This window comes from Cetorhinus maximus, chromosome 9, assembly GCF_964194155.1.
Source record: "Cetorhinus maximus chromosome 9, sCetMax3.hap1.1, whole genome shotgun sequence".
Lineage (NCBI taxonomy): Eukaryota > Metazoa > Chordata > Chondrichthyes > Lamniformes > Cetorhinidae > Cetorhinus > Cetorhinus maximus.
The window spans coordinates 113194318-113219929 of record NC_135887.1 but is presented as its reverse complement, the minus strand read 5'-3'; the positions used below and the strand labels follow the sequence as shown (position 1 = coordinate 113219929).

At 43.3% G+C, this 25612-nt stretch overlaps 1 protein-coding gene across 1 annotated transcript; it reads left to right on the top strand.

Annotated features, from left to right (window-relative positions):
- Window positions 1–305: 305 nt before the first annotated feature.
- Window positions 306–10730, top strand: rep15 (RAB15 effector protein). The gene is made up of 2 exons (XM_078549393.1): window positions 306–401; window positions 8443–10730. The coding sequence occupies exon 2, from the start codon at window positions 8485–8487 to the stop codon at window positions 9196–9198; it is 714 nt and encodes a 237-aa protein (XP_078405519.1). The 5' UTR covers window positions 306–401; window positions 8443–8484; the 3' UTR covers window positions 9199–10730.
- The last annotated feature ends 14882 nt before the right edge of the window (window positions 10731–25612 follow it).

Here is a 25612-nt window from a genome sequence, read left to right as displayed (position 1 = left end):
GCATCTTCAGCTTCTATTTCACATTTTCAATATAACCATTTTCAACTTGCCTCTCTTGGGTTTAGGGCAGGTTAACTGTAAGCACTAGTATAGCAGATTCTTTGTGTGATTACTTTGCATCCCAATTTGTGAGGTCATTCTTTAATTCATTTGCAAAGCAATAATCAGCTGACATCCAGCGATGTTATTATCAAAAATGCCTGTATTTGCAAAACAAAATGTGAGGTTTGTACCTGGGGTTGGCTCACCCTACAGTCAGTTTTTGAAATGTTGGTGCTATTTGTTTAAAAGCTGAGGAACTGGATCCATGTAAAACATAAGAGTAGATAACACACTGATTAAACTGCAGACTGCATTAGCACACGAGTAGCTCCGACCATAGACTGCCTTGAAACAGCTTGGTAAGTAGAACATGCTTTTGGATTAAATAACTATGAAATGTAAGTCTATCTCTGAGACTTTGCAAGAGCAACAGGAGATTAAAATGGTTAACAATTACAAAAGGACCATCTTGTTTGAATAGTTTAGTGTTTACTGTTTAAGTGTAACTTCTGCAATTTGCAAACAGTAACAGTATAGCCCTATGAAAGGTATCAGAGCAAAAGCATTTACATCTTTCACGACATCCAAAAGCACTTTACAACCAATGAAGTGCTTCTTTTGAGGTGTGGTCATTGTTGCAATATTAGAAACGCAGCAGACAATTTATGCACAGAAAGCCCCCACAAACAGCAATATGATAACAACCAAATAATCATTGTTGTGATATTGGGGTTAAGGGATAAGTAGTGGTCAGCATACAGGGAAGAGTTCCTCTGGTCTTCAGATAGTGCTATTGTAATTTTTATATCCACTTGCGAGGGCAGATGAGGCCTGAAGTTTAACATCTCATCTAAAAGATGATATCTTCGACAGTGCAGCACTTTCCTTAGTACTGCACTGAGGTGTCAGTGTGGGTCTCTGGAATGGGTCTCAAACCGACAACCACCTTATTCAGAGTCAAGTGTGGTACGCACTGAACTGCGGCTGAGGATTCACTTAGTGCAAAGTGTTTGAGAGTTTTGACACTTGATTGATATGGATTCAGGAACTAAGATAGATAATGTAACCTAAATCATAAGTTAGGAAAAGCATTGATTTTCAAACACACCAACTTTTAGGGAAGTGAAATGAGTTTGGGTTGTGAAACCAGCTTTGCCTCCGATCTCATCAGCCTCCTGACAGGAAGGTTAAGTTAAAATTGCTCCCTAAAATAGAATCACTTGGACTCAACTGTGTGTTTTGCATTGTGCCTTTTACAAGGAAAATGACCCAATTGCTTTACAGAACCATAGTTGGGGAATAGAAATCAAACAAATGGACATTAAGCCATGGATGGAAGGGTGAGGAGAAGTGACTGGGAGATAAGGTTTCAAGAAGGTTGCTAGGGGTGAAGAGGTTTAGAGGGGGATTTTACAGAGATCCAGGCTCAGATAGCATCAGATGTGGGGTGGAAAGAGGAGATGCAACAATCGAGAATTGAAAGATTTGAGAGTCGATGTAAAACTGGAGGAGTTTGCAGTAGTAGGGTGGGGAGAGATTACAAGATTAAGGGAAGCGGAACTTACAGTGCTTACAGCTTTGGGAACAAGAAACAAATGTATTTTAGCACAGGCTGTGTGCAATGTTCCATTAAGGTGTTGCCAAAGTGTTAGATCAGAGGGATAGCTGATCTTAGGTGACATGGGTCAAGGAAAGTTTTACCATTGCAGAAGGCATATTTTAGTAGATGTTTTGTGGTGTTTATGGTTCACACACACTTCTGGATGATCTAGAGGTGCCTTGATTGCCACATGTGTGGATTGATGAAGCCTTGCACCTGTGGGAAGCCAGGCAGAGACACAAGCCTGACCACTCGCTCAGTCTGACTGGCATCATCAGTAACAAAGTGTACATAATTGCCTGCCCTGGAAAACATGGCACCAGACTGTGTGACGCATATGTAGGTGGCCTGTTTTGTGGTGTTGCTCATGGTAAATTTACATTGACTGGTGGAAAAAAAAGACATAAAAAGGATGAATTTCTTTTTCTCTTACCATTTGGATATTTCTATGCATGATGTTGACATTACATACAGATAGATCACACTTAGTTACACCGGGCCTCACTCCAAAACATATCAAAACACTTCACGCAGTTTAGAACCTTTTGAAGTGCAGTTAACCTATTGGTATAATATCATATATCATGGGCAGAATATTATGCTCGGTGTGCGGGCATGCGCCTGCCATGCCCGAACTTAAAATGACACGTGATGACATCATCTTGCAGTCTCACGATATTTTGTTTGCCGGGTGCACGCCGGAGTTGGCTGCACGCCTCCCGACAACTAAAAGGCCATTAACAATCTAAATTCAAATTTACAGTTGGTGGGCGGGCGAAAAGGCCAAGCGGCCTTTTCACACAGGCGGGATGAGGTTTCCTAAAGCAAATAAACATTAAATAAAAACTTTATTTTTGAATTAAAAACATGTCCCAGCTCATGTGACAGAGTCACATGAGGGGACATGTGTTATCAAATTTTTATTCTCTCCATATTTTTTTACACAGCGCTTCAATCTCCCCAAAGCAGCTCCATGCCTCAGGGAGATTGAAGAGCTCTTTCTCGCGCATGCGCACTTGGCCTACTCCCCTCATCCCCTCCCCCCACTAACCCCCTCCCCCCCCCCCCCCACCTCTGCGCCCACTCCCCGTCGAGCACCCCTGCCAAGGGAAAAATCCCGCCCCATGTAACATAATATTCATAGATTATAATGTAATGGATTTAGGATTCGAATCAGCCTTGATCTCATTCAATGCCACAATATAAGCCTGAGAGATTGAATGCCCTCCTCCTGCTCTTATGCCCCTTTATAATGTTGTATAATTAATGTAATATAAAGGCTGTATCTCATGCACCTTCATCTCATAGCATGAAATAATTGAATTCCAAAGCATGTACTCACCGATTTTACTGGGAGCCTTTCTTCACAGCTGTTAATGCTTATTATATTGAGGGGAACGTATAACCTGTAGCTTCTATATATTAGTGCCACTGATCTATGGTTTTCACAGAGCAATCAATGAAATTATAGAATATAATGGCCAGTAGGTGGTCACTGTTAAAGCACTGGACCCAATTATAAATGAATGGAATCATTCTCCCCAAAGATAAAGCAAAAGGACCCCAGGTAAATAAAGATGGAGCTTGACTTATTCAATCACTGGTTCTGCTGATTGTAAATAGATAAAGTGTGTCCAATAGGTGGATATGATGAGTCTAATATGTGGATGAGGAGAGTTAACATGTTTCTCACCTTTGTGTGCTACTTTGTTTCTCACTTTCCACCTATACTGCTGGCACAGCAATGCAAAAAAGAGAGCTAAATGTGTAATTCTGTCCCTGTCAGTACACAGCCTCTCCATCAGCAAGTCCTCAGCTGTGCCTCCTCGTGGAGACACACAGAAACTGGGTCCCTCATGGCCCCAGGCTAAAGCTTCAGAGGAACCCTGAGGAGGTTTGGCCCCCCCAGACATGCAGTGTGCAGGCTCACCAGCACGTGGACACACCCTGGCATTACTGACTCAAACTCCCAGATATGGGCAAATAGTTCTGTGGATACCTTGGGAGAGTTGAAGGCTAAGGCAGTAAACCCTGACAAAAAAATCTGGAGCAGTGCCCTAAGGCAGACTGATGTCTAAATATGTCATCTTTCCACTTCTGTAACCAAGCCAGTGTCAAACGTGGTGCTTTACATTCCTTTGGACTCAACCTGATGTTTGGATAGCCCAGGGTCTCTATAAATATTTCCCAGGCTTCCGCCCTGGAGAGAACACCCCAGTTTTGCTGCAGGGAGACGGCAGTTATGAGTGATAAGCATAACTCGAATGACGTAGGGAACGGGTGCTACGAGCTGTCTCTGACTATCGGAGGACCATCTGGTCAGTCACCGCACATCTCAATTCTGGTCGCCCCACCTGCTTCAATAGGTGCTTGGAGCTTAGAGTCTCTGCTCAACAAGTGGACAGAATCCATCACGCCAGACAAACAAACAAAACGAATGAAAAGAAAAGCAATGCCAACTCCTTGTTTGGCAAGCTGGAACATCAGAACCCGGTGCACAGGATTGACAGGCACAATAATGTGTGAAAGATAGCTGTGATCGACATGGAATTTGATAGACTGAACATTGACATACCATCCCTACAAGAGACCATGCTCGTCAAGAATGGATCTCTGACAGAAAATTATTACACATTCATCTGCCAGTGGAAGAGTTCAGAAGGGCACGTGAGCAAGGTGTAGGCTTCACTGTAAAGAACTCACTATTCTTGATCATAGAACACCCCACAAATGATTACGAATTTATTCTTTCCATTTGCCTCTAAACTCAAACAGTTAATCTCATGAGTATCTATGCTCTCACACTGCGTTCCACTATAGAAGTGAAAGACTAATTCTATGAGGAGCATAACACTGCTATCAGCAGAATGCCTAAGTCAGAACATCTTTACCTACGGGGGATTTCAATGCAAGAGTGAAATCCATGGTGCAGACCATGAGGCTTGACCTTCCTGCCTTGGACATCATGGCCTGGGAAAGATAAATGAGGACGGACAGAGACCATTGAGCTTTGCCGCTACCATGAGGGTTGTGTAACCAACACTTCCTTTCAGAACAAACCATGCCACAAGGTGTCCTGGAGACATCTGAAATCGGCACTGGTACCAGCTGGATCTAATCATCACCAGACATGACTCTCTGAACAGCATTCTCAACACACACAGCTACCACAGCACCGACTGTGATACAGATCACTCCTTGGTGTGCAGCACAGTTAAGATGCAACCCTTGATGCTTTTTCATTCAAAGCAGAAACATCGTTCTCATACCTACATCAGCCATACTGACTACCCAGATAAAAACCAACTGTTCCTCAGCTCATTGGAACTGGCACTCTCCAGCTTCCCCACACAGTGCAGAAACAAAATGGGACATACTTCGAGACACCATCTAACAATACCATACTATCAACATATGGGAAGCAAGGGCAGAACAGTACTGACTTGTTCAAGGCTAACATCACTGTGATGGAACCTGATGGTGGCCAAGCAGTCCACTCTCATTAATTACAAGAGAGATTCAAGTGAGAAGATTCTGACTCCACTGAGAACCACTCAAAGTAACATACAACACACTGCTGGGCAGTTTGCCAATGACCACTGGTTACAATGTTGCCAGAAAATTCCAATGTCCTTTGGTACAGGTAATGCTAGGGGCTTGTATGAAGGGATCAAAAAGGCAACAGGTCCAATGGCTCTATTGAAAGCAAAGGCAAGGAAGGTCATCAATGACTGCAATAAACATTTGGAGAGATAGGTGGAACATTACTTTGAGCTGTACTCTAGGGAGAACACTGTCACCGAGGAAGCTCTGGACACCACAGAAAGCCTGGCTGTCATGGCAGATATCAAACCCACAGTTGACGAGCTTAACAAAACTACTGACTCACTTGTCATGGGCAAAGCTCCAGGTGCTGATGCCACACCACCTAAACTCATCAAGCATGGGAAACCAGCATCTGCACAAACCTCTCAGTCTCTGCTGAAGGGATGGGAAGTAGCCCAGGATATTCATGATGCAAAGGCTGTGACCCTATACAAAAATAAGAGTAACCACAGTGATTGCAACAACTATCGAGGCAGCTCCCTGCTGAGCATCATCAGAAAAATAATTGCTCATGTTTCCTTGTCAGGCTGCAGATCTGAAAACACCTATCCCAAAACCCAGTGTGGTTTCAGAACTGGGAAACCTACAATTGACATGATCTTCTCAGTCCGGCAGCTGCAAAAGAAATGCCATGAACAAAGGCGACCACTATATATTGCCTTCATCAATCTCACCAAGGCGTTCGACCATTTGAGCACAGTCAGTCTATTTAAGCTGGAGAAAACTGGCTGCCCGCTGAAGCTGCTCAATGTGATCGCTTCTTTTCATAACAACATGATGGTAAGGTCAGCTGTGAAGGGGAATATCGGAACCCTTTGAAATCCACAGTAGAGTCAAACAGGGTTGTGTTCTGGCACCTACACTCTTCAGTATATTCTTCTCTTTGCTGAGGTCATATGCCTTCAGGTCACCCACAGGGAGGGCGTTCACTTACATACCAGAACTGACGGAAAGTTGTTCAGCCTTGCTCACCTGAGATCCAAGTCAAAGATGTACCAAGTCATCATCAGAGAGTTGCTCTATGCTGACGATACCGCACCAGCAGTCCATACTGAGGAATATACTCAACACCAATAGACAGACTCTCCCACACTTGTAAAGAGTTTGGTTTGGCCATCAGCATCAGGAAGACAAATGTCAAGGTCCAGGATGTTGCCATACCATCATCTATCAACATTGACAATGTAACGCTGGAGGTTGTTGATATCAATAACATATATAGGCTCTACAATCATCAGCAACCTGTCACTCGGTGCTAAAATGCACACAAAAGCTGCAGCTGTTATCTCCAAGCTGAGTAACAAGAGTGTGGAACAACAGCAATCTGAGAAAACACAAAAATGTGAGTCTACCAAGCCTGCGCCCTCAGCACACTCCACGACAGCAGTAAGACCTGGATAACATATGATAGGCAGGAGGAAAGGATGAACAGGTTCCACCTTTGTTGTTTCAGACATATCCTCAGCATCTCTTGGCAGGACAAGGTCACCAACTTGGAGGTCCTGCAATGTGCTAATTCCATCAGCATACACATTGCTGTGCCAATGACATGAGCGCTGGCTTCACCATGTTCAGCGGATGGATGACAGCCGTATACCCAAAGACCTTCTCTATGGTGAACTGGCCACTGGGTCATGACTTCCTGGGTGTCCATACCTCTGCAAGCGAGATATGAAGATGGTGGATATTGACACTGACAACTGGGAGACAGTCGCTGATGGCCGTGAACTCTGGAGGCTGACTGTTTGGAAGGGCATTGAAAGAAGTGAACAGAACTGAAAAGTTCAGCTGGCTGAGAAGAGGGCCGCAAGAAAACAGGCCAGCGAATTATGCACCTTCTCAGCCCACTGTCTTCATCTATGGCATACGTGGCAGAGAGTGCCATGCCAGAGTGGGCCTCCAGAGCCACAACAGATAATGCCTATCACAGCTTTGACCACCACAGTGCAAGTCATCATCTTACGAGTTGGAAAGCTGCCCTAAAAAAATGTAGGTATATCTTGCTATCTAGAATTTTCTGTGTCAGCTGCGGCTCAGTGGGTAGCACACTTGCCTCTGAGCCTGACGGATTGTGTGTTCTAAGCCTCACTCCAGAGACTTGAGAATATGATCAAGGCCGGTGCTCCAATGCCAATACTGAAGGAGTGTTGCATTGTCAAAGTTGGCATCTTTCCCTTGGGTCATTAAAATGAGGCACCGTCTCTTGGGTGGATGTAAAAGATCCCAGGACATTATTTCAAAGAAAAACAGGGGAATTATCCCTGGTGTCCTGGGCCAATATTTATGCCTCAACCAAAATCACCAAAACACATTGTCTGTTTATAATCTCGTCGCTTTGTGGGATCTTGCAATGCACAAATTGGCTGCCACATTTCCTACTTTAAAATTCAAAAAGGTGTTTCTTTGGCTATAAAGAGTCTTAGGATGTCTTGAGGTCATGAAAGGTGCCATAGAAATGCAAGTCTTTATTTTCCTGCCCCAAATTTAAAAAATTAAATGTAATAACCTCATCCTTATCTTCTAATCTCTCCACATCCTATTGTATAAAATTCTCCAGATTTGCATCAGTTCGCACAACTTTAGGCCCTCTCATGACTTTGAATCATTGCGCAAATTGTTTTTGGCTGGTGAATGTGCATATCCTTTTTATCAATTCTCAGGATGTGGGCATCACTCCAAGGCCAGTATTTTTGCCTGTTCCTAGTTGCCCCTTCAAAAGCTAGTGGTGAGTTGCCTTCTTGAATCGCTACAGTCATGTAGTGCAGAAACACCCACAGTGCTGCAAGGGAGGAAGTTCCAGGACTTTTGACCCAGCAACAGTGAAAGAACAACAAACCAGTTCCAAGTCAGGGTGGTGTGTGACTTAGAAGGGAACTTACGAGGTGATGGTGTTGCTGTGCACCTGCTGCCCTTGTCGCTCTTGTGGTAGAGGGCATGGATTCAGAATTACTGTCCAAGGAGCCTTGCCAAGTTGCTGCAGTGCATTTTGTAGATGGTACACACTGCTGACTCTGTGCACCAGTGGGAATGATGTTTAAGGTGGTGGATGGAGGGGGCCGATCAATTGGGCTGCTTTTTTTTGCAGTAGATCTCCATCCAATATTTTTCAAATTTAAACTCAGGTAATTAGTTAACACTACACATGTTGCTTTGTTTATTATTAAATGTGTTTATCTTGGTTTTGTTTTTCCCAGGAAACTGAAATTTAGTGGAAGAAAATTAACTCTAAACCAAATATGACATCTAACATGATAAAGGATCTCCTGAAAATACCAGAAAAATATAATGTTGTTCAACAATTCAATCAAAGCGTCATCTTTGCTTCCCAAAGAACCAAAGAATACATTGGATTCAAGGATCCCGAGTCCAAACTGACGATAAATAATTCGATGCTGACAGATATTTTCCTGATGACCTACATTGACCGAAGCATGCAGTGTAAGCTGACTGAATCGATCAGTTGTACAAAGATGACTGAAGAGCAAACCATCCTGTTGGGGACAAATTGGGTTTGGGCGGTGCAGGACATGCCTTCCAAAAACCCCAAGGTGCAGATTGCAGTGCAGGTCATTCACATGGAGAGCAAAGAGGCTGTGGTGATGGAGAAGAGATTTCAGCTCACCGAGTCCATGAAGCTGGCAAGACAAGCGTCGATGAACAAGACCCACCCTGAGAAAATTAGCGACTTCTGTTCATCCATTGGAAAAGATTGTTACGGGCTCTTTCTTTTCTTTGGGCTCAAGGGCGACCCGAAGTCCATCTGTGGAGTCCTGAGCAATGACTTCCACATGCACTTAGGATATGGCCAAGACGTTGACAACACTTTCCTGCTGGATCGTATTGAGAAAGCCAAGACCTTTGTCACTCCAGGAAGAATGTTGGAGCTGATCCTTCAGAAAGAAGGTGTGCCAGAGAACTTGAAGCCAATCTGTGTCAAGTTTACTCAATAAACTACACTAGGACGCACTCTGAATGGGTTCCAATACGATGCAGGTCACCAAGAAACTTTGAGTTCAACTTTGCAACCAGGCAAACCTGATCTTTGTCACTGGAGGGAACTGAACATTCCTCTTCAACTTGACGCTTCACTGCTTCTAAGAAACCGCTTTCCATCTGAGTGGATTTCACATCTGATTAGCTTCTATCAACTAGATCAACATTTATTCTTCAGTCTCGTATTTAGAAGTTGTAGAATCCTAGGCTAGTATAGGGAAGAAAGAGGCCATTCAGCCCATTGGGTCTATGTTGGCTCTTTCAAAGAGCAGTCCAGTTAGTCCCAATCATAGGCCCTTTCCCCATATCCCTGGAGGCATTCTACCTTCAAGTAATTATCCAATTGCCCTTTTGAAGGCTACTGTTGAAAGAGCATCCATCACCTATCAGGCAATGCATTCCAAATCCCAACCACTTATTGCATAATAAAAGTTTTCCTCAGGTTGATTCTGGTTCTTTTGCCAGTAAGCTTAAATCAGTGTCCTCCAGTCATCGACACTTCAGCCACTGGAAACAGTTTCTCATTACTTATTCCATCTAAAGCATGATTTTAAACAACTCTATTGAATCTTCTCTTAGTCATCTCTGCTCAAGGAGAACTTCCATTGACATGTGCTTTGTTTTCAGAGTTTGTAAATTTGTAGGTCATCAAATGACAGCAAGTGTCAAGCAACTAGGAGACAGAAGTAACAGATGGGCTGAATGGCCTTCCTCATTACCCTGGGCAGTGGAAAAAGATTAAGTAGTGACTTTCAAAAAGGAATTGGACAAATACTTCAAGGGGAGAAATGATGCAGGGCCATGGGGGAAAGAGCAGGCTATAGTGGAACTAATTGGATCATTCTTTCAAAGAGTGAAAATATTTATATCCTAAGTGTGCACAAAGAGGTTTTAGGACATCTAGAAATCTTGATATCTACAGAGACCCAAAGGTAAATTATGAATTAATGATTGAAGAAGTTTTAAAGGTTCTCCTTCTGATTTTTCAGTTTTCTTGTATTCTACTTTGGTGATGGTTTTCCTATGTCCCTGCTCCCCTTTTTGTCCTATAGGCGGCAGACCTCACAGTTTTGGAAGGTGCTGTCGAAGGAGTCTTGGCAATTTGCTGCAGTGCATCTTTTAGATGGTACACACTGCTGCCACTGAGTCGATGTGTAGGACACTAAATGGTCAGTGCTGTCACACGCATTGAGGGGCAGAATTTAATCTTCACTACCTGGGATGTAATCTAGTAAAACAGATCACCTAGCTTCTATAAAGCCTGTCTGAGATTCAATCCTGTGAAACCAATACATATCAGTGGTCTCTATACAGGGTGGATGATTCACTACACCAGATTACCATCTACAGTGTAAAGATGAAAATCGAACTCTGAGAGTAATTGTGGCATTTGAAAGCTGCTTTTAACAAATGCTTTGCCATGAGTCTGTTGTACTTCATTGAGTGCATGAGCTGAACCAGGCATTAAAGGATTAATAAACCAAATAAATTTGTGTGTTGCATTATAATACCAAACACTTATCGTAGAAATTACAGACCATTCGGCCAGGCAAACTGGTGCTGTCTCATCAACTGGAATCCCATTTCTAATCCCGTTCAAAGCAAAACACAGAAGAACTTCCATTCTCACCTGTTAAGATGCTACTGGAAAAGCTATGGTTGTTCTCCTTAGAAAAGGTTAAAGTTGAGATTGAGGTGTTCAAAATCATGAAAGATTTTGATAGAGTAAATAGGGAGGAACTGTTTCCAGTGGCAGGAGACTCAATAATTGGAGGACACAGATTTAAGATAATTGGCAAAGGAACCAAAGATGACATGAGGATTTTTTTTAACACATTTAGTTGTTGTGATCTGGAATGCTCTGCCTGAAAGAGAGTTGGACATATAGTTGAAGAGGAACCATCCCTCCCACTGCTGGAAACAGTTCCTCCTTATTAAACCTATCAAAACTCTTCATAATTTTGAACACCTCCACCAAATCTCCCCTTGACCTTCTCTGCTCTAAGGAGAGCTCCCTCAAGGGCAATAATATGCTTTGGCTGGTTAACTTACTAGAACATTCAATGGGCACTGGGCAATAGCTTGTGTGTTGTGACGAAGAGTCATCAATCTGAGTCATGAGCCTTACTTCCTTCTCACCATGGATGCTGCCTGGCCTGTTGAGCTTTTGCCCAGCATTTTCTGCCTTCGTTCCTTTGATTACAAGTATGATGTTAGGATTCTCTGTCAACAAGGGGTTTGAGAGTGTTTAATTTGTCTCCTGAATGCTTTTAGCACTGCCCCCTCCACCACCATCCAGTTATTGAATGGTGTAAAATAAGCAAATAATCCTGGCCTGATCAAACCCATATTTATTCAAATTAAACCATATCTAAATATTGTATGATTGTTTTGACTATAAGGTAGTTTATCCTTTCTCCAATCTTTAACTGTAAGTTATTATAACCCACTCTATCCTGAACAGATTGAAATTGTTTCATGCACTTCCATGGAAGAGGTCTTGCGGCTCAGTAGTTGTTGCCCCTGCCGTCTAGCAAAGTTCTGGGTTTGGGTCCCACTTTGGGGCTTGTTGGCCACAGAAGGAGCATTTATACATGGCCAAACAGGTTGATAATCAGCCTACTAATACTTCCTCAAAGGGAAAACGTGTGTGTGCAAATAAACAAAATGCACCTCTATCATTGTATTTACCTTTATGTTAAATATTTGAGGGTGTCAGCCACGCTCTGTCACCTTCAATTTTAGCTGAATTGGCACCAGTTTTGAAGCAGATTAGTGACAATTTCTTTTCAATTCATTCATGGGATGTGAGCATAATTAGCAAGACCAGCATTTATTGCCCACCCCCTAATTACCCTTGAGAAGGCGATGGTGACCATCTCTTTGAACCACCACAGTTGTGTGGCGTAGAGACACATACGCTGCTGTTATGGAGGGAGTTTCAGGATTTTGACCGAGTTACAGTACAGAAACGGTGATATATTTCCAAATCAGTATGGTGTGTGATTTGGAAGGGAACTTTCAGGTGGTAATGTTCCACAAGCCTGATACCCTGGTATTTCTAGGTGGTAGAGATTACAGATTTTGAAGGTGCTTGTAAGCAGTCTTGGCACATTGCTCCAGGGCAGCTTGTAGATCAGGCTTGACCAAACAGCGGCCCACGGGCTGCATTGTGGACCGCGAGGTCCCTTTGAGGGAGAGAGTGAATAAGTGTGCATGTTGGGGGTAGAGAGTGAGTGAGTGTGTGTGGGGGGGAGTGTGTGCATGTGTGTGGGTGGGTGGGGGCGGGGGGAGAAAAGAGCGAATGAGCAGGAGTGAGTGTGTGTGTGTGGGAGAGAGCAAGTGTGTGTGTGTGCGGGAGAGAGCGAGTGTGTGTGTGTGCGGGATAGAGTATGTCTGTGTGTGTGGGAGAGAGTGAGTGTGAGTGTGTGGGAGAGAGTGTGTGTGTGTGGGAGAGAGTGAGTGTGTTTATGTGTGTGTGGGAGAGAGTGAGTGAACGTGAGTGCGGGACAGAGTGTGTCTCTGTGTGTGGGAGAGAGCGAGAGTGTGTGTGTGTGTGGGAGAGTGACTATGTGTGTGGGAGAGTGAGTATGTGTGTGTGGGAGAGAGTGAGTGTGTGTGTGTGTGTGGGAGAGAGTGAGTGTGTGTGTGTGTGGGAGAGAGTGAGTGTGTGTGCGTGTGGGAGAGAGTGAGTGTGTGCGTTTGTGTGGGAGAGTGTGTGTGTATGCGGAAGAGAGTGAGTGAGTATATGGGAGAGATTGAGCATGTGTGTGGGAGAGATTGAGTGAGTGTGTGTGCGGGAGAGATTGAGTGAGTGTGTGTGCGGAAGAGATTGAGTGAGTGTGTGTGAGGATAGGAGAGAGTGAGTGTGAGAGTGGGAGAGATTGAGTGAGTGAGTGTGAGGGTGGGAGAGATTGAGTGAGTGAGTGGGAGAGATTGAGTGAGTGTGTGTGAGAGTGGAAGAGATTGAGTGAGTGAGTGTGAGAGTGAGAGAGATTGAGTGTGAGAGTGTGAGAGTGGGAGAGATTGGGTGAGTGAGAGAGTGAGAGAGTGAGAGAGTGAGAGAGTGTGAGAGTGTGAGAGTGTGAGAGTGTGAGAGTGTGAGAGTGTGAGAGTGTGAGAGTGTGAGAGTGTAAGAGTGTAAGAGTGTGAGAGTGTGAGAGTGTGAGAGTGTGAGAGAGTGAGTGTGAGAGTGGGAGAGATTGAGTAGTGAGTGGGAGAGAGTGAGTGTGTGTGTATGGGAGAGATTGAGTGAATGCGTGGGGGAGAGAGTGAATGTGTGTGTTTGCGGGGGGAGAGAGTGAGTGAGTGTGTGTGGGGAGAGAGTGAGTGTGCGTGCGTATGTGTGGGGGGGTAAGAGTGTGGATGAGTGTGAGTTGGGGAGAGAGTGAGTGTGTGTGTGTGGGGGAGAGAGTGAGTGTGTGTGTGGGGGACAGAGTGTGTGTGTGGGGGGGACAGAGTGTGTGTGTGGGGGGGACAGAGTGTGTGTGTGTATGGGAGAAAGTGTGTGTGTGTGTGTGTGGGAGAAAGAGTGTGTGTGTGTGTGTGTGGGCGAAAGAGTGTGTGTGTGTGTGGAAGAGTGAGAGTGAGGGTGTGGGAGAGACTGAGTGAGTGTGGGGAGAGAGTGTGTGTGTGTGTGGGGGGGAGAAACTGAGAAGTGAGAGTGAGCATGTGTGTGTGGTACAGTGTGAATGAGTATGGGGGAGAGAGTGTTTGTGTGTGTGTGGGAGACAATGTGTGTGTGAATAGGGGGAGGGACCTAGTGAATGTATATTTGGGAAAGAGTGTGAGTGTGAAGAGAGTGTGTGTGTGTGGGAGAGAGTGAGTGTGTGTATGGGAGAGAGTGAGTGTGTGTGTGGGAGAGAGTGAGTGAGTGTGTGTGGGAAAGAGTGAGCGTATGTGTATGTGGAAGAGAGTGAGTGTGTGGGAGTGAATGAGTGCATGTGTGTGTGTGCATGGGAGAGAGCGTGTGTGTGTGGGAGAGAGTGAGTGTGTGTGTGTGTGGAAGTGAGTGAGTGTGTGTGGGAGACAGTGAGTGAGTGTGTGTGGGAGAGAGTGAGTGTTTGTGTCTGTGAGAGAGTGAGTGAGTGTGTGTGTTTGGCAGGGGAGAGAGCGAGTGAGTGTGTGGGAGCGATTGAGTGAGTGTGTGGGTGTGTGTGGGAGAGAGTGTGTGCGTGTGGGAGAGAGTGAGTGTGTCTGTGTTTGGGAGAGACTGAGTGTGTCTGTGTTTGGGAGATAGTGAGTGTGTGTGGGAGAGAGTGTGTGTGTATGGGGGGGAGAGGGTGTACGTGTGGAAGAGAGTGTGCATGTGGGAGAGAGTGAGTGTGCGTGTGGGGGAGAGAGTGTGTGTGTGTGTGGGAGAGAGTGAGTATTTGTGGGAGAGTGTGTGCATGTGGGAGAGAGTGAGTGAGGGTGTGTGTGAGAGTGAATGAGTGCATGTGTGTGTGTGCATGGGAGAGAGTGTGTGTGGGAGAGAGTGAGTGTGTGTGTGTAGGAGAGAGTGACTGAGTCTGTGGGCAGAATTTTACGGCAGCGGGATTTTACATTCCCACTGAAGTCAATGGGGTTTAGAATGTCTCGCTGCATTTTACAGCCCTGTCCCCGCTGAAAAGGGGTGGTAAAATTCTGCCCTGTGTGTGTGTGGGAGAGTGAGAGTCACCTTCACCCCCACACACCAATACGTACTCTCACCCAATGTCACAGTGGGTGAGAGTGAGTGAGTAAACGCTCTGAGGCTGGGAGTGAGCTGGATACATACATGCTCACCTTTTGGAATTATAACAGCCATTTTTGTTAATTACTCTGTTTAATTAAAAACATATCAATTTATTGGTTTGACTTTTTTTGCGGAGCAAGTTATTTCTTTTCTTGATATTCAACTTTTTTTTGAAATTCATGTAGCTTTCCGAAATCTGCTCATACAAACAAGGAGGAGTAGATCATTCAGCCCCTCGAGTCTGCTCTGCCATATAACAAGATCATGGCTGATCTGATAGTAACCTGAAATCTACATCCCACCTACCCCAAAAAACCTATCACCCCCTTGCTTACCAAGAATCTATCCACCTCTGCCTTAAAAATATTCAAAGACTCTGCTTCCACTAACATTCAAGGGAGAGCTCCAAAGACTCATGACCCTCTGAGTGAAAAGGTTTTGCCTCATCTCTGTTTTAAATGGGAAACGCCTTTTTTTTAAACAGTCACCCCTAGTTCTAGATTTTTCCAAAAGAGGAAACATCCTCTCCACATCCACTCTGTAAGACCCCTCAGGATCTTAAATGTTTCAACCAAGTCGCCTCTTACTCTTCTAAACTCCATTGGATACAAGCCTATTCTGTCCAACCTTTCCTCATACGACAAACCACACATTCCAGGTATTAGTCTGGTAAACCGTCTCTGAACTGCTTCCAATGCATTTACATCTTTTCTTAAATAAAGTGACCAATACTGTACACTGTACTCCAAATGTGGTCTCATTAGTGCCCTGTACAACTGAAGCATAACCTCCCTACTTTTGTATTCAATTCCCCTCACAATAAATGATATTGTACTAGCTTTCCTAATTGCTTGCTGTACTTGCATACTAGCCTTTTGTGATTCATGCACTAGGACACCCGGATCTCTCTGTGCCTCAGAGCTCTGCAATCTCTCACCATTTAGATAATATACTTCTGTTTTATTCTTCCTGCCAAAATGGACAATTTGACATTTTCCCACATTTTACTCCATTTGCCAGGTCTTTACCCATTCACTTAACCTATCTATATCTTTTTGTAGCCTCCTTATGTCTTCTCCACAACTTACTTTCTTACCTATCTTTGTGTCAACAGCAAATTTGGCAACCATCCCTTCATCCAAGTCATTTATATAAATTGTCCCAGCACTGATCCCTGTGGCACAACACTCGTTACATCTTGCCAACCTGAAAAAGACCCATTTATGCCTACTCGCTGCTTCCTGTTAGCAAGCCAATCTTTTATCCATGCCAATATGTTATCCCCTATATCACGAGCTTTTATCTTCCGCAATAACCTTTGATGTGGCACCTTATCAAATGTTTTCTGGAAATCTAAGTACAATGCATCAACCGATTCCCCTTTAACAGCGCATTTACTTCCTCAAAAAACTCCAGTAAGTTGGTTAAACATGATTTCCCTTTCACAAAACCATGTTGACTCTGCCTTAGATCTTAGATCCAAGTGTCCTGATATAGCTTCTTCAATAATAGCTTCTAACATTTTCCCTACGACAGGTGTTAAGCTAACTGGCCTGTAGTTTCCTGCTTTCTGCCTCTCTCCCTTTTTGAAAAATGGAATTACATTTGCTATCTTCCAATCTAATGGGACCTTCCCTGAATCTAGGGAGTTTTGGAACACTAAAATCAATGCATCAACCATCTGACTAGATACTTGTTTTAAGACCCTTAGAGGAAGTCCCTCAGGACCCCAGCTCTTGTCAGCCCATAGCTCCAACAATTTACTCAGTACCACTTCTCTGGTGACTGTAATTTTCCTGACTTCCTCCCCAATTTCCATTTCCTGGTTTATAGCTGCTTCTGGGATGTTACTTGTACCCTCTATAGTGAAAACTGATGCAAAATCAATTCATCTGCCATCTCCTTGTTTTCCATTATCAATTCTCTGGAATCTTTTTTTTAAATATTTATTAAAAACTCTTAATTTCTGTTTATATACTTCTGGCTAGATTTCTCTCATACACTAATTTTTCCCTCCTTTTTCATCTTTTGGTCATTCTTTGCTGTTCCTTATATTCTGTCCAATCTTCTGACCTGCCCCACCTGTCTTTGCACAATTATATTCTTTTTCTTTAAGTTTGATACTATCTTTAACCTTTCTAGTGAACCATGGATGGTGTGCCTGTCCCTTGGACTTTTTATTACTTGTTGGAATGTCCCCTCATTGGCTCACCGTCCCCTTGGGTGAGAAAAATGGAAACGTGGCCCCCTCCCAACGGAAAAAGGTTGGACAAGTCTTTTGTAGATGGTACGCACTGCTGACTCAATGCACTGATGGTGAAGGGAGTGAATGTTTAATATTATGGGTAGGCTGGTAATCAAGAGGATTGTTTTGCCCTGGATGGTGTTGAGCTTCTTGAGTGTTGTGGGAGCCACACTCATCCAGGCAAATGCAGAGTATTCCAACACACTCCTGGTTTGTGCCTTGGAGGCTTTGGGGAGTTAATCACCTCAGGATACCCAGGTTCTGACTTCTTGTTGTAGCCATGCAATAAACACACACATTCAGTCACACGATCACACACTCAAGCACTCTCACATGCACACACACAACAGCTGCAATCAGTTTATATAGCTTGTAAAATCACCTGCTCTATATTTGTGCTGTGGATGATGCTATATTTCAGATTGAGATAAAATGCCCCTTTTGGGCAGACACAGCATGTGTTATATAGAAACCACAGTACAGACCATTAGTCATTATTTGATTGGCAGAGGACCTAAATCTTTCTTAATCATAGGTAAATAGTCAAATATGTTCAACTGAGACATTAATAAAAGCACATTTTCAAAGAATATTGTAGCATGTTTAAAGGCCAGTTTGAAATCTGATTTTTTGTGAACTGCTCAAAATCTCCCACTAACTGCACAGAAATGTCAAGGTTATATACCTTCTGTTGAAGGAGTCATTTCATGTTACAAGCGTCATGACATGTGCAAGTGGAATATTAATCTTTAATTTCACCAGCTGGTCAGATATGTATTGAACTTCTTTAAAAAGACTGTTAAAGCAAACAAAGACACTGACTTAAGATGGCTGCCACAGGTCATCTGGCCATCTGCAATTACAAGTGGTCAGTTTCTGGAAGTTTCCAATGTGGAATAAAATTAGGACATGCCAAGGCAAACCTCCTATGGAATTTCACACCTGCAGATGGACTGAAGCTTGTAACTGGCTCTCACCATTTGCATTACTATAAAGCTACATTCAAAGACACAACAATTCTGCAGGGACAATGAATATATGGAAGGTGTTGATATGTTCTTCCTAGCTCATCACAGAGGAGAATATTCCATTCAGAAATAATGGCTGGGACATCAAATAAGTTAATCACCTAGGCCATAACACAATAGCCAAGGTCTGTCCGGGCAAGAGCTAATAATTATTTTCTGAAATCATTATAGGGAGAGAGGTCATGTGACCAAAATTACCATTTTTGAAATGCCTTTTATTTTAACCCCGGTTGCTTTTAGCAGTCAGAAGAAGTCATCTGCAAATGGAGCACTAACGCCATCTCTCTCACTCTCACACTCTCTCACTCTGCCTGCTTATACCGTACTAGGGTCAACAGACAGAGAAGTTCTGTAGGACACTTCTAAAATCCCAAAGCAGCATTTCCAAGAGAAAAATCGGGACAGCCATTGGAAACTAACTACCTCAGCCACAAACAACAGCAAATAACTCATAAACAGTGAACTCTCTTTTTTTGCCTTTTATTATTGAATCTTAATTTGGCCAAAAATTAACCTCCTCTGCTGTATAATTTGTAATTTTGCATGCTTTTGTGTATGTTGTGAAGGTCGGGATATGGGTTTACCTTCTTACATACATCTTCATATCTTTACCTGGTTGGGTTTTTAGCACCATAAAAACTAACCCCTTTGTGTTTAAACTCCAGAAAGCCTATCAGACTAATTTATTTGCAATCAGCACATAAATGGTTAAGTACAGACACAGAATTAATACTTTCCTTATAAGTTACAAAAAACCTGTTACGATCAATCAAGGAATGGGAAAGAAAGGCCAAGTCCTGACATCAATCCTCACCTGGTTGTAACACAAGCTATGTTATATTGATATAGCATTTTTCGTATTCTCAGGATATTCCAAAGCACACTTTGATTGATTAAATACATTTGAAGTATGGCCACTGTTGTAACTTAGGAAAGACAGTAGCCAATTTGCTACAGCATACTCCCACAGTGTGATAATAACTGGGTATTCTGTTTTTTGGTTATGTTGGTTGGGGGATAAATTTTCACCAGGACACTGGGGGAAGAACTCTCCCAGCTCTTCCTCAAAATGGTGCTGGGGATCTTTTATACACACTTGAGAGGATCAACAGGGCCTTAGTGTAAGATCTCATCTGAAAGATGGCACCTCCAACAGTGAATCCCTCCCTCAGCCTGGATTGTGTGCTCAAGTGTGCAAAGTGGTAGTTGAACCCACAACCTTCTGCCTCAAGGACAAGAGTGTGACATTGAGCTACAGCTGACACCTAACACAGCTAACCTATGATCAAAACTACAGGAGATGATTAGTGCATATTAGATGTGCCTAAAGGCACACAGAAATTTGCCTGATTTTACTGGCTCTTCCATGTCACACATTTTTGCCTCACATCCAATGGCAAATATCTTAGGAATAAATAGATGCAGGAGATAAATAACCATCTGTGAGACCGTAAAATATTAGGGAGGCATTTTAATTCCTATACATTGCTTTTTTAAAGTGTGACAATCAAATAAACACAGAATGCGTGCAGCCAGACATTTCCAGAATGAAACTGCAAAAAAAATGATAATGTCTAGTACAATTTTGATTCTAACTTTGCAATAAATATATACACTTTAAAGTGGTGATATACAATGTGTAAAACTCTTGTGCAGATTACTATCTGAAATAATGGAGCATTTAAATCCCCTCACTAAAATATTGTATATTTTTATTTCCTAATATTGAAGTCTGTATTTAATATATGTGCACTACTTAAATTAGCCAGCCTGCTGTATAAACCTAGAAATGTCTGATACTGTACATAATTAAATACAAGGATTTGCAAGGTTACTAAATACAGTTATTTCTGTTGTCTTGTGTATACTCAATTATTTAAAGGAGAATTATAGAAATAGTGTTTAACCAATGATAAATAAAACCAGGATTTAGTAATAAGTTATCACTGATAATGGAAAAGAAGATGGGAAAAAAGCACAAGAGAGTTGGGAACCTTCTGACTCGGAGGTGAGAGTACCCCATCTGCCCAAGGCTTAATACTACGTAAGTTGGAAACTTAAACCTTTCAGCAGCCTGGTGGAACATTGATTAAAGTCCAGAGTGCTTATAACTATCAGAAAAGTTTGGACAGGTTGAGGCTTTTAAGTCTAGAGAAGAAAAAGTTGAGAGCTGACCCATGCTTATTAGAATTGGGAATATTCCTTAAGCCCTATGCTCTGGAATTCCCTACCTGCACCTCTCCGCCCCTCTATCTCCCTCTCTTCCTTTAAGACACTTCTTAAAACCTACCTCTTTGACCAGCTTTTGGTCACCTCTCTTAACATCTGTGTGGCTGGGTGTAAATTATATTTGATGAGTGATCTTGTGAAGTGTCGTGTGATGTTTTACCATGTTAAAGGTGCTATATAAAGTAAGTTGTTGTTGGTTGATAGGGTAGATGTTTCCACTTCTGGAGGACTCCATGACAAAGGCTGATAAATATAAGATAGCCATTAATAAGTCCAATAAGGGAATCAGGAGAAACTTCTTTACCCACAGATTGATGAGAATATGGAACTCACTACAAAGAGTAATCGAGGCAACTTGTATAGATGCATTCAAGGGGAAGCTAAATAAACATGAGAGAGAAAGGAATAGAAGGATTTGCTGATTGGTTGAGATTGAAGAAGGTTGGACAGAGGATCACAAGGAGAATAAACACGAGCATGGAACAATTGGCCCAATAGCCTATTTCTGCATTGTAAGTTCTATGCAATCCATTCACTTAGATGGCATGTATCTCATTTTGAAGCTGCTTTGAGTCGTACATAGTGTAAACTAGCCAGAAACTACTTGAGGAGCCAATCAAGTCAGAAGTGAATTCCACGATAAGTGCTGGGCTGCTGGACCAGGTGGTACAAGGTGCTACCAACCCACAAACCTTAGCTGGAAGGGAAAAAGAGGAGATATGATTCCATAGAGTCAAAGATTGATACAGCACAGAAAGGGGCCATTTGGCCCAGTTCTCTGAAAGAACTATCCAATTAGTCCCACTCTCCCTGCTCTTTCCCCATAGCCCTGTAATTTTATTTTCATTTTTAAGTATTTCCCTCCTCCTTCAGGTACAATGCACTAAGAGGGCATTGGCGACCATGGACTTCCATTGGATTGGTCCATGATTATGCCTGACAAAGCACTGCCTTCTGCAGTATGGCTGACCAGGAAACTCCCGCTCTCTACCACCAGGCGTAATGGAAGGATTTACAGGCTGATAATCAACCTGTTTGGCCACATTATGAACACACCTTCCATGGGGTGGTTCTTGAACCCAGAGCTTCTGGTCCAAAGATAGGGCCACTGCCACTGCACCACAGGACCTGCCTTCAAGTTTTTACCCAATTCCATTTTGAATTCCATTTCCCTTTCAGGCAGCACATTCCTGTCTAGAAAGGGCAAGAAGAGGGAGCAGAATGGCCGTCAGCCAGATTCCGGGGGTCAGAAAAGACTGGTCTCACAGAGAAAGCTAAAAGGCAATGCGACCCCTCGCAGGGCCTGCAGGAGCACAGTTCCCCCCCCCACCAGCTCCATTGAAGGTTTCTCCTGACTCACCAGGGAAATCCTTATCATCCTTCCTACCACCAGCTTCAGCCAGTGAGAGCGCCAAACTGAATGGTTAAAAGCATAGACAGCACCATGTTTTTAAAAACTCTTTCATGGGGTGTGAGTGCCGCTGGCAAGACCGGAATTTGTCACCCTTAAGAAGGTGGTGATGAGGCACCTTATTGAACCGCTGCAACCCATATGGTGTAGGTACTCCCAAAGGCATGTTGGGGAGGGAGTTCCAGGATTTTGACTCAACAACAGTGAAAGAACAGCGATATATTTCCAAGTCGGGATGGTTTGTGACTTGGAGGGGATCTTGCAGGTGGTGGTGTTCCCATGCGTCACCTCCCCTTGTCCTTCTCCATGGTAGACGTTGCAGGTTTGGAAGGTGCTGCCAAAAGAGCCTTAGCGAGTTGCTTCAGTGCATCTTGTAGATGGTACACACTGCTGCTACTGTGCACAGGTGGTGGAAGGAGTGAATGTTGAAGGTGGTGGATTGGGTGCCAATCAAGTGGCCTGCTTTGTCCTGGATTGTGTCAAACCTCTTGAGTGTTGTGGGAGCTGCACTCATCCAGACATGTGGAGAGTATTCCATCACACTCCTGACTTGTGCCTTGTAGATGGTGCACAGGCTTTGGGGAGTTACTTGCTACAGAATTCCCAGCCTCTGACCTGCTCTTGTAGCCACGTATGGCTGGTCCAGTTCAGTTTCTGACCAATGGTAACCACAAGGATGTTTATGGTGGGGTATTTAGCGATGATAATGCCATTGAATGTCAAGAGGAGATGGTTAGATTCTCTTTTGTTATAGTCATTGATGGGACGGGAAAGATTTATTCAGCTCATTGCTCAGAGTAGAAGTTATCTACTGCCTCTTAAATTGGTCACATCTTTTAAGTGCTGACCAACATCATATACTGTGACAGAATCTACACAGTCTTCATGTTCTGCAATGGCAAGAAATGCTTTGAAATCCAGTTTAATAATTCTGTTCCTTGGTGCAATAATTCTTTGCAAACAACTGAAAGATAATTGGGAGCAGAGAACTTCCATCATTCTGGAAAAGCTTGTGCTGATACCAGATGCGTTTGCACAGAAATAAAAAATAGAGGAACAGATCCCTGTCACTCTTCGTAATTATTGACGAGCATCAATGCTGACAATTAATATTTTTTTTTACATCTCTTGCAGGGTTAGCTATTTTTTTGTAGGGGTGCATCTCACATCATCTAGTAGAGGTTATGGGCAAGAGGCAGATGATAAAGGGGAGTTTTTTTTAAATTCATTCTTTCATGGGATGTGGGCAGCACTGGCAAGACCAACATTTGTTGCCCACCCATGACTACACTTCAACTGAGTGGCTTGCTAGGCCATTTCAGAGGGCAGTTAGGGTCTGGAGTCACATGCACAAATAAGGATGGTAGATTTCCTTCCCTAGAGGGACATCAGTGAACCAGATGGGTTTTTACAGTAATCAATGATAGCTTCATGGTCACCATTACTGAGACTAGCTTTCAATTCCACCAGCTGCTGTGGTGGGATATGAACCTGTGCCCTTAGAGGATGAACTTGGGCCTCTGGATTACTAGTCCAATGACTGTACCACTATGCCACTGTCTCCCCCTGTGTGAGTAGAGGGGAAGGGGTTCAAGAAGAATGATCTACAGGGTTGAGCAGGCAGCTAGGATGGAGGGAGGTGTGCAGTAGGGGAGGGGTGGAAGTAGGGCATTTTGAGCAAGGATTCCTATCAATTCACTGAATTGTCCCTTGAAAATATCGAGGCACTCCCTGCAATTCACGAGAAACTGTGCTTTTTGCTAAACAAACAATTCCATGTTGTGTTGCTGGTAGGTACCTCAGCTGGTCAGTGTAGCCAGGCAATTGGACCTCTCCCTCATTTCCCATCAAAATGACATCCTTGTAACCAGGAGAGAAATGGACATTCTCGACCAAGTTCCCAAAAAGACCTGTGGCCACCAGACTCTCTTCAGAAGCTCCTGCTTTCACAGAAAAGATGAAAGAAAGATTTTAGTGGCAAAATGAGCAGTAAGTGGGCACTTTCAAAATTAGGTCATATAAACATGGAAATGAACTAGTTTGTGTCACTCATCTTTTGGATGAGATGTTAAACCAACTCACCGTCTGCCTTCTTAAATGTATATAAAAGATCTCACGGCCTCTATTTCAAAGTAAAGAAGGAGAGTTCTCTCTAATGTCCTGGCCAGCATTTATCCCTCAATCAACATTATTGAAAGTGTCACAACTCACTGGGGATAGTGCGCTGTAATATCACGTCCCACTGTTCCCCAAGCTGTGACAAATGTGAAAAGTTTGACCAAACCACAAGATTGCCCCAATTGTACCTAACTGTTTAATTTAGGTTAACAGAATACAAGCACCAGGTTTGTAAACTTAAGTAAACAACTGTTTATTGAACAAACTATCATTAACCAGTGGCAAAAAAAAGAAATATGAACTGTTAACTTCTAACCCTATAACCTAAACCCTACCCCTTCTTAAACCCCTATACACACACATAGAAGACACCAAAGACACAAAAAAGACATGGATTTTAAGGGTGGGATAAAACAGTTCAATAGCACCAATTCTGGATTTGATGGGTTGATTTTCACCATCTTCCAAATTCCTTTCAGTTCTTTGTTGATGACACCAGGTGGTCTTCCAGCACTTTCAGTATTTAGTTCACTGGTTGAGCACTTGCCTTTCAATGTCTCCAACAGTGATTTTCCCCTTTGCCTCTTGAGAGGGGTTTTCAGAGAAATAGCAGGTTATAGAGATATGAGGAGAAAAAGCCAGCTAGCTATTATTGTGGAATTACTGGAATCTTCCACACACGGGAGAAAGAGGTTTTAGGTCTTGTTCCTTTCAGGCTAGGAGCTATTCAGCTGCACTGCTCTCACACAAAAATCTGGTCACCTGGTCAGGAGCCAATTAAAACGCTGTTGCCAGACAGCTCCTTTGGTCCAGGGCTCCTTTCTGGTACCATCCTTTCTTTCATGGCATACTCTGTTCCAGCATTGCAACATCATATATATCTATCATCCTGTTCAACATGAGAACATAAGAACTAAGAGCAGGAGTAGGCAATTCAGCCCCTCGAGCCCGCCCAGCCGTTCAATACAATCGTGGCTGATCTCATTTTGGCCTCAACTCCAATTTCCCGCCCTCTCCCCATAACCTTTCAACCCGTCACTAATTTAAAATCTGTCTATCTCCTCCTTAAATTTATTCAGAGTCCCGGCGTCCTTTGCACTCTGAGGTAGTGAATTCCACAGATTCACGACCCTTTGAGAAAAGTAATTCCTCCTCATCTCTGATTTAAATCTACCACCCCTTAGCCTAAAGCTATGGCTTCTCGTTCTAGAATGCTCCACAAGGGGAAACATTCGCTCCATGTCTACTTTGTCTATCCCCTTTAGCATCTTATATACCTCAATTAAATCTCCTCTCATCCTTCTAAACTTTAGTGAGTATAGGCCTAAACTGCTCAATCTCTCCTCATAAGACAAGTCCCACATAGAAACATAGAAACATAAAAACTAGGAGCAGGAGTAGGCCATTCAGCCCTTTGAGCCTGCTCCGCCATTCATTATGATCATGGCTGATCATCCAACTCAATAGCCTGCTCCCGCTTTCTCCCCATACCTTTTGATCCCTTTTGCCCCAAGAGCTATATCTAACTCCTTCTTGAAAACATACAATGTTCTGGTTTCAACTACTTTCTGTGGTAACGAATTCCACAGGCTCACCACTCTCTGGATGAAGAAATTTCTCCTCA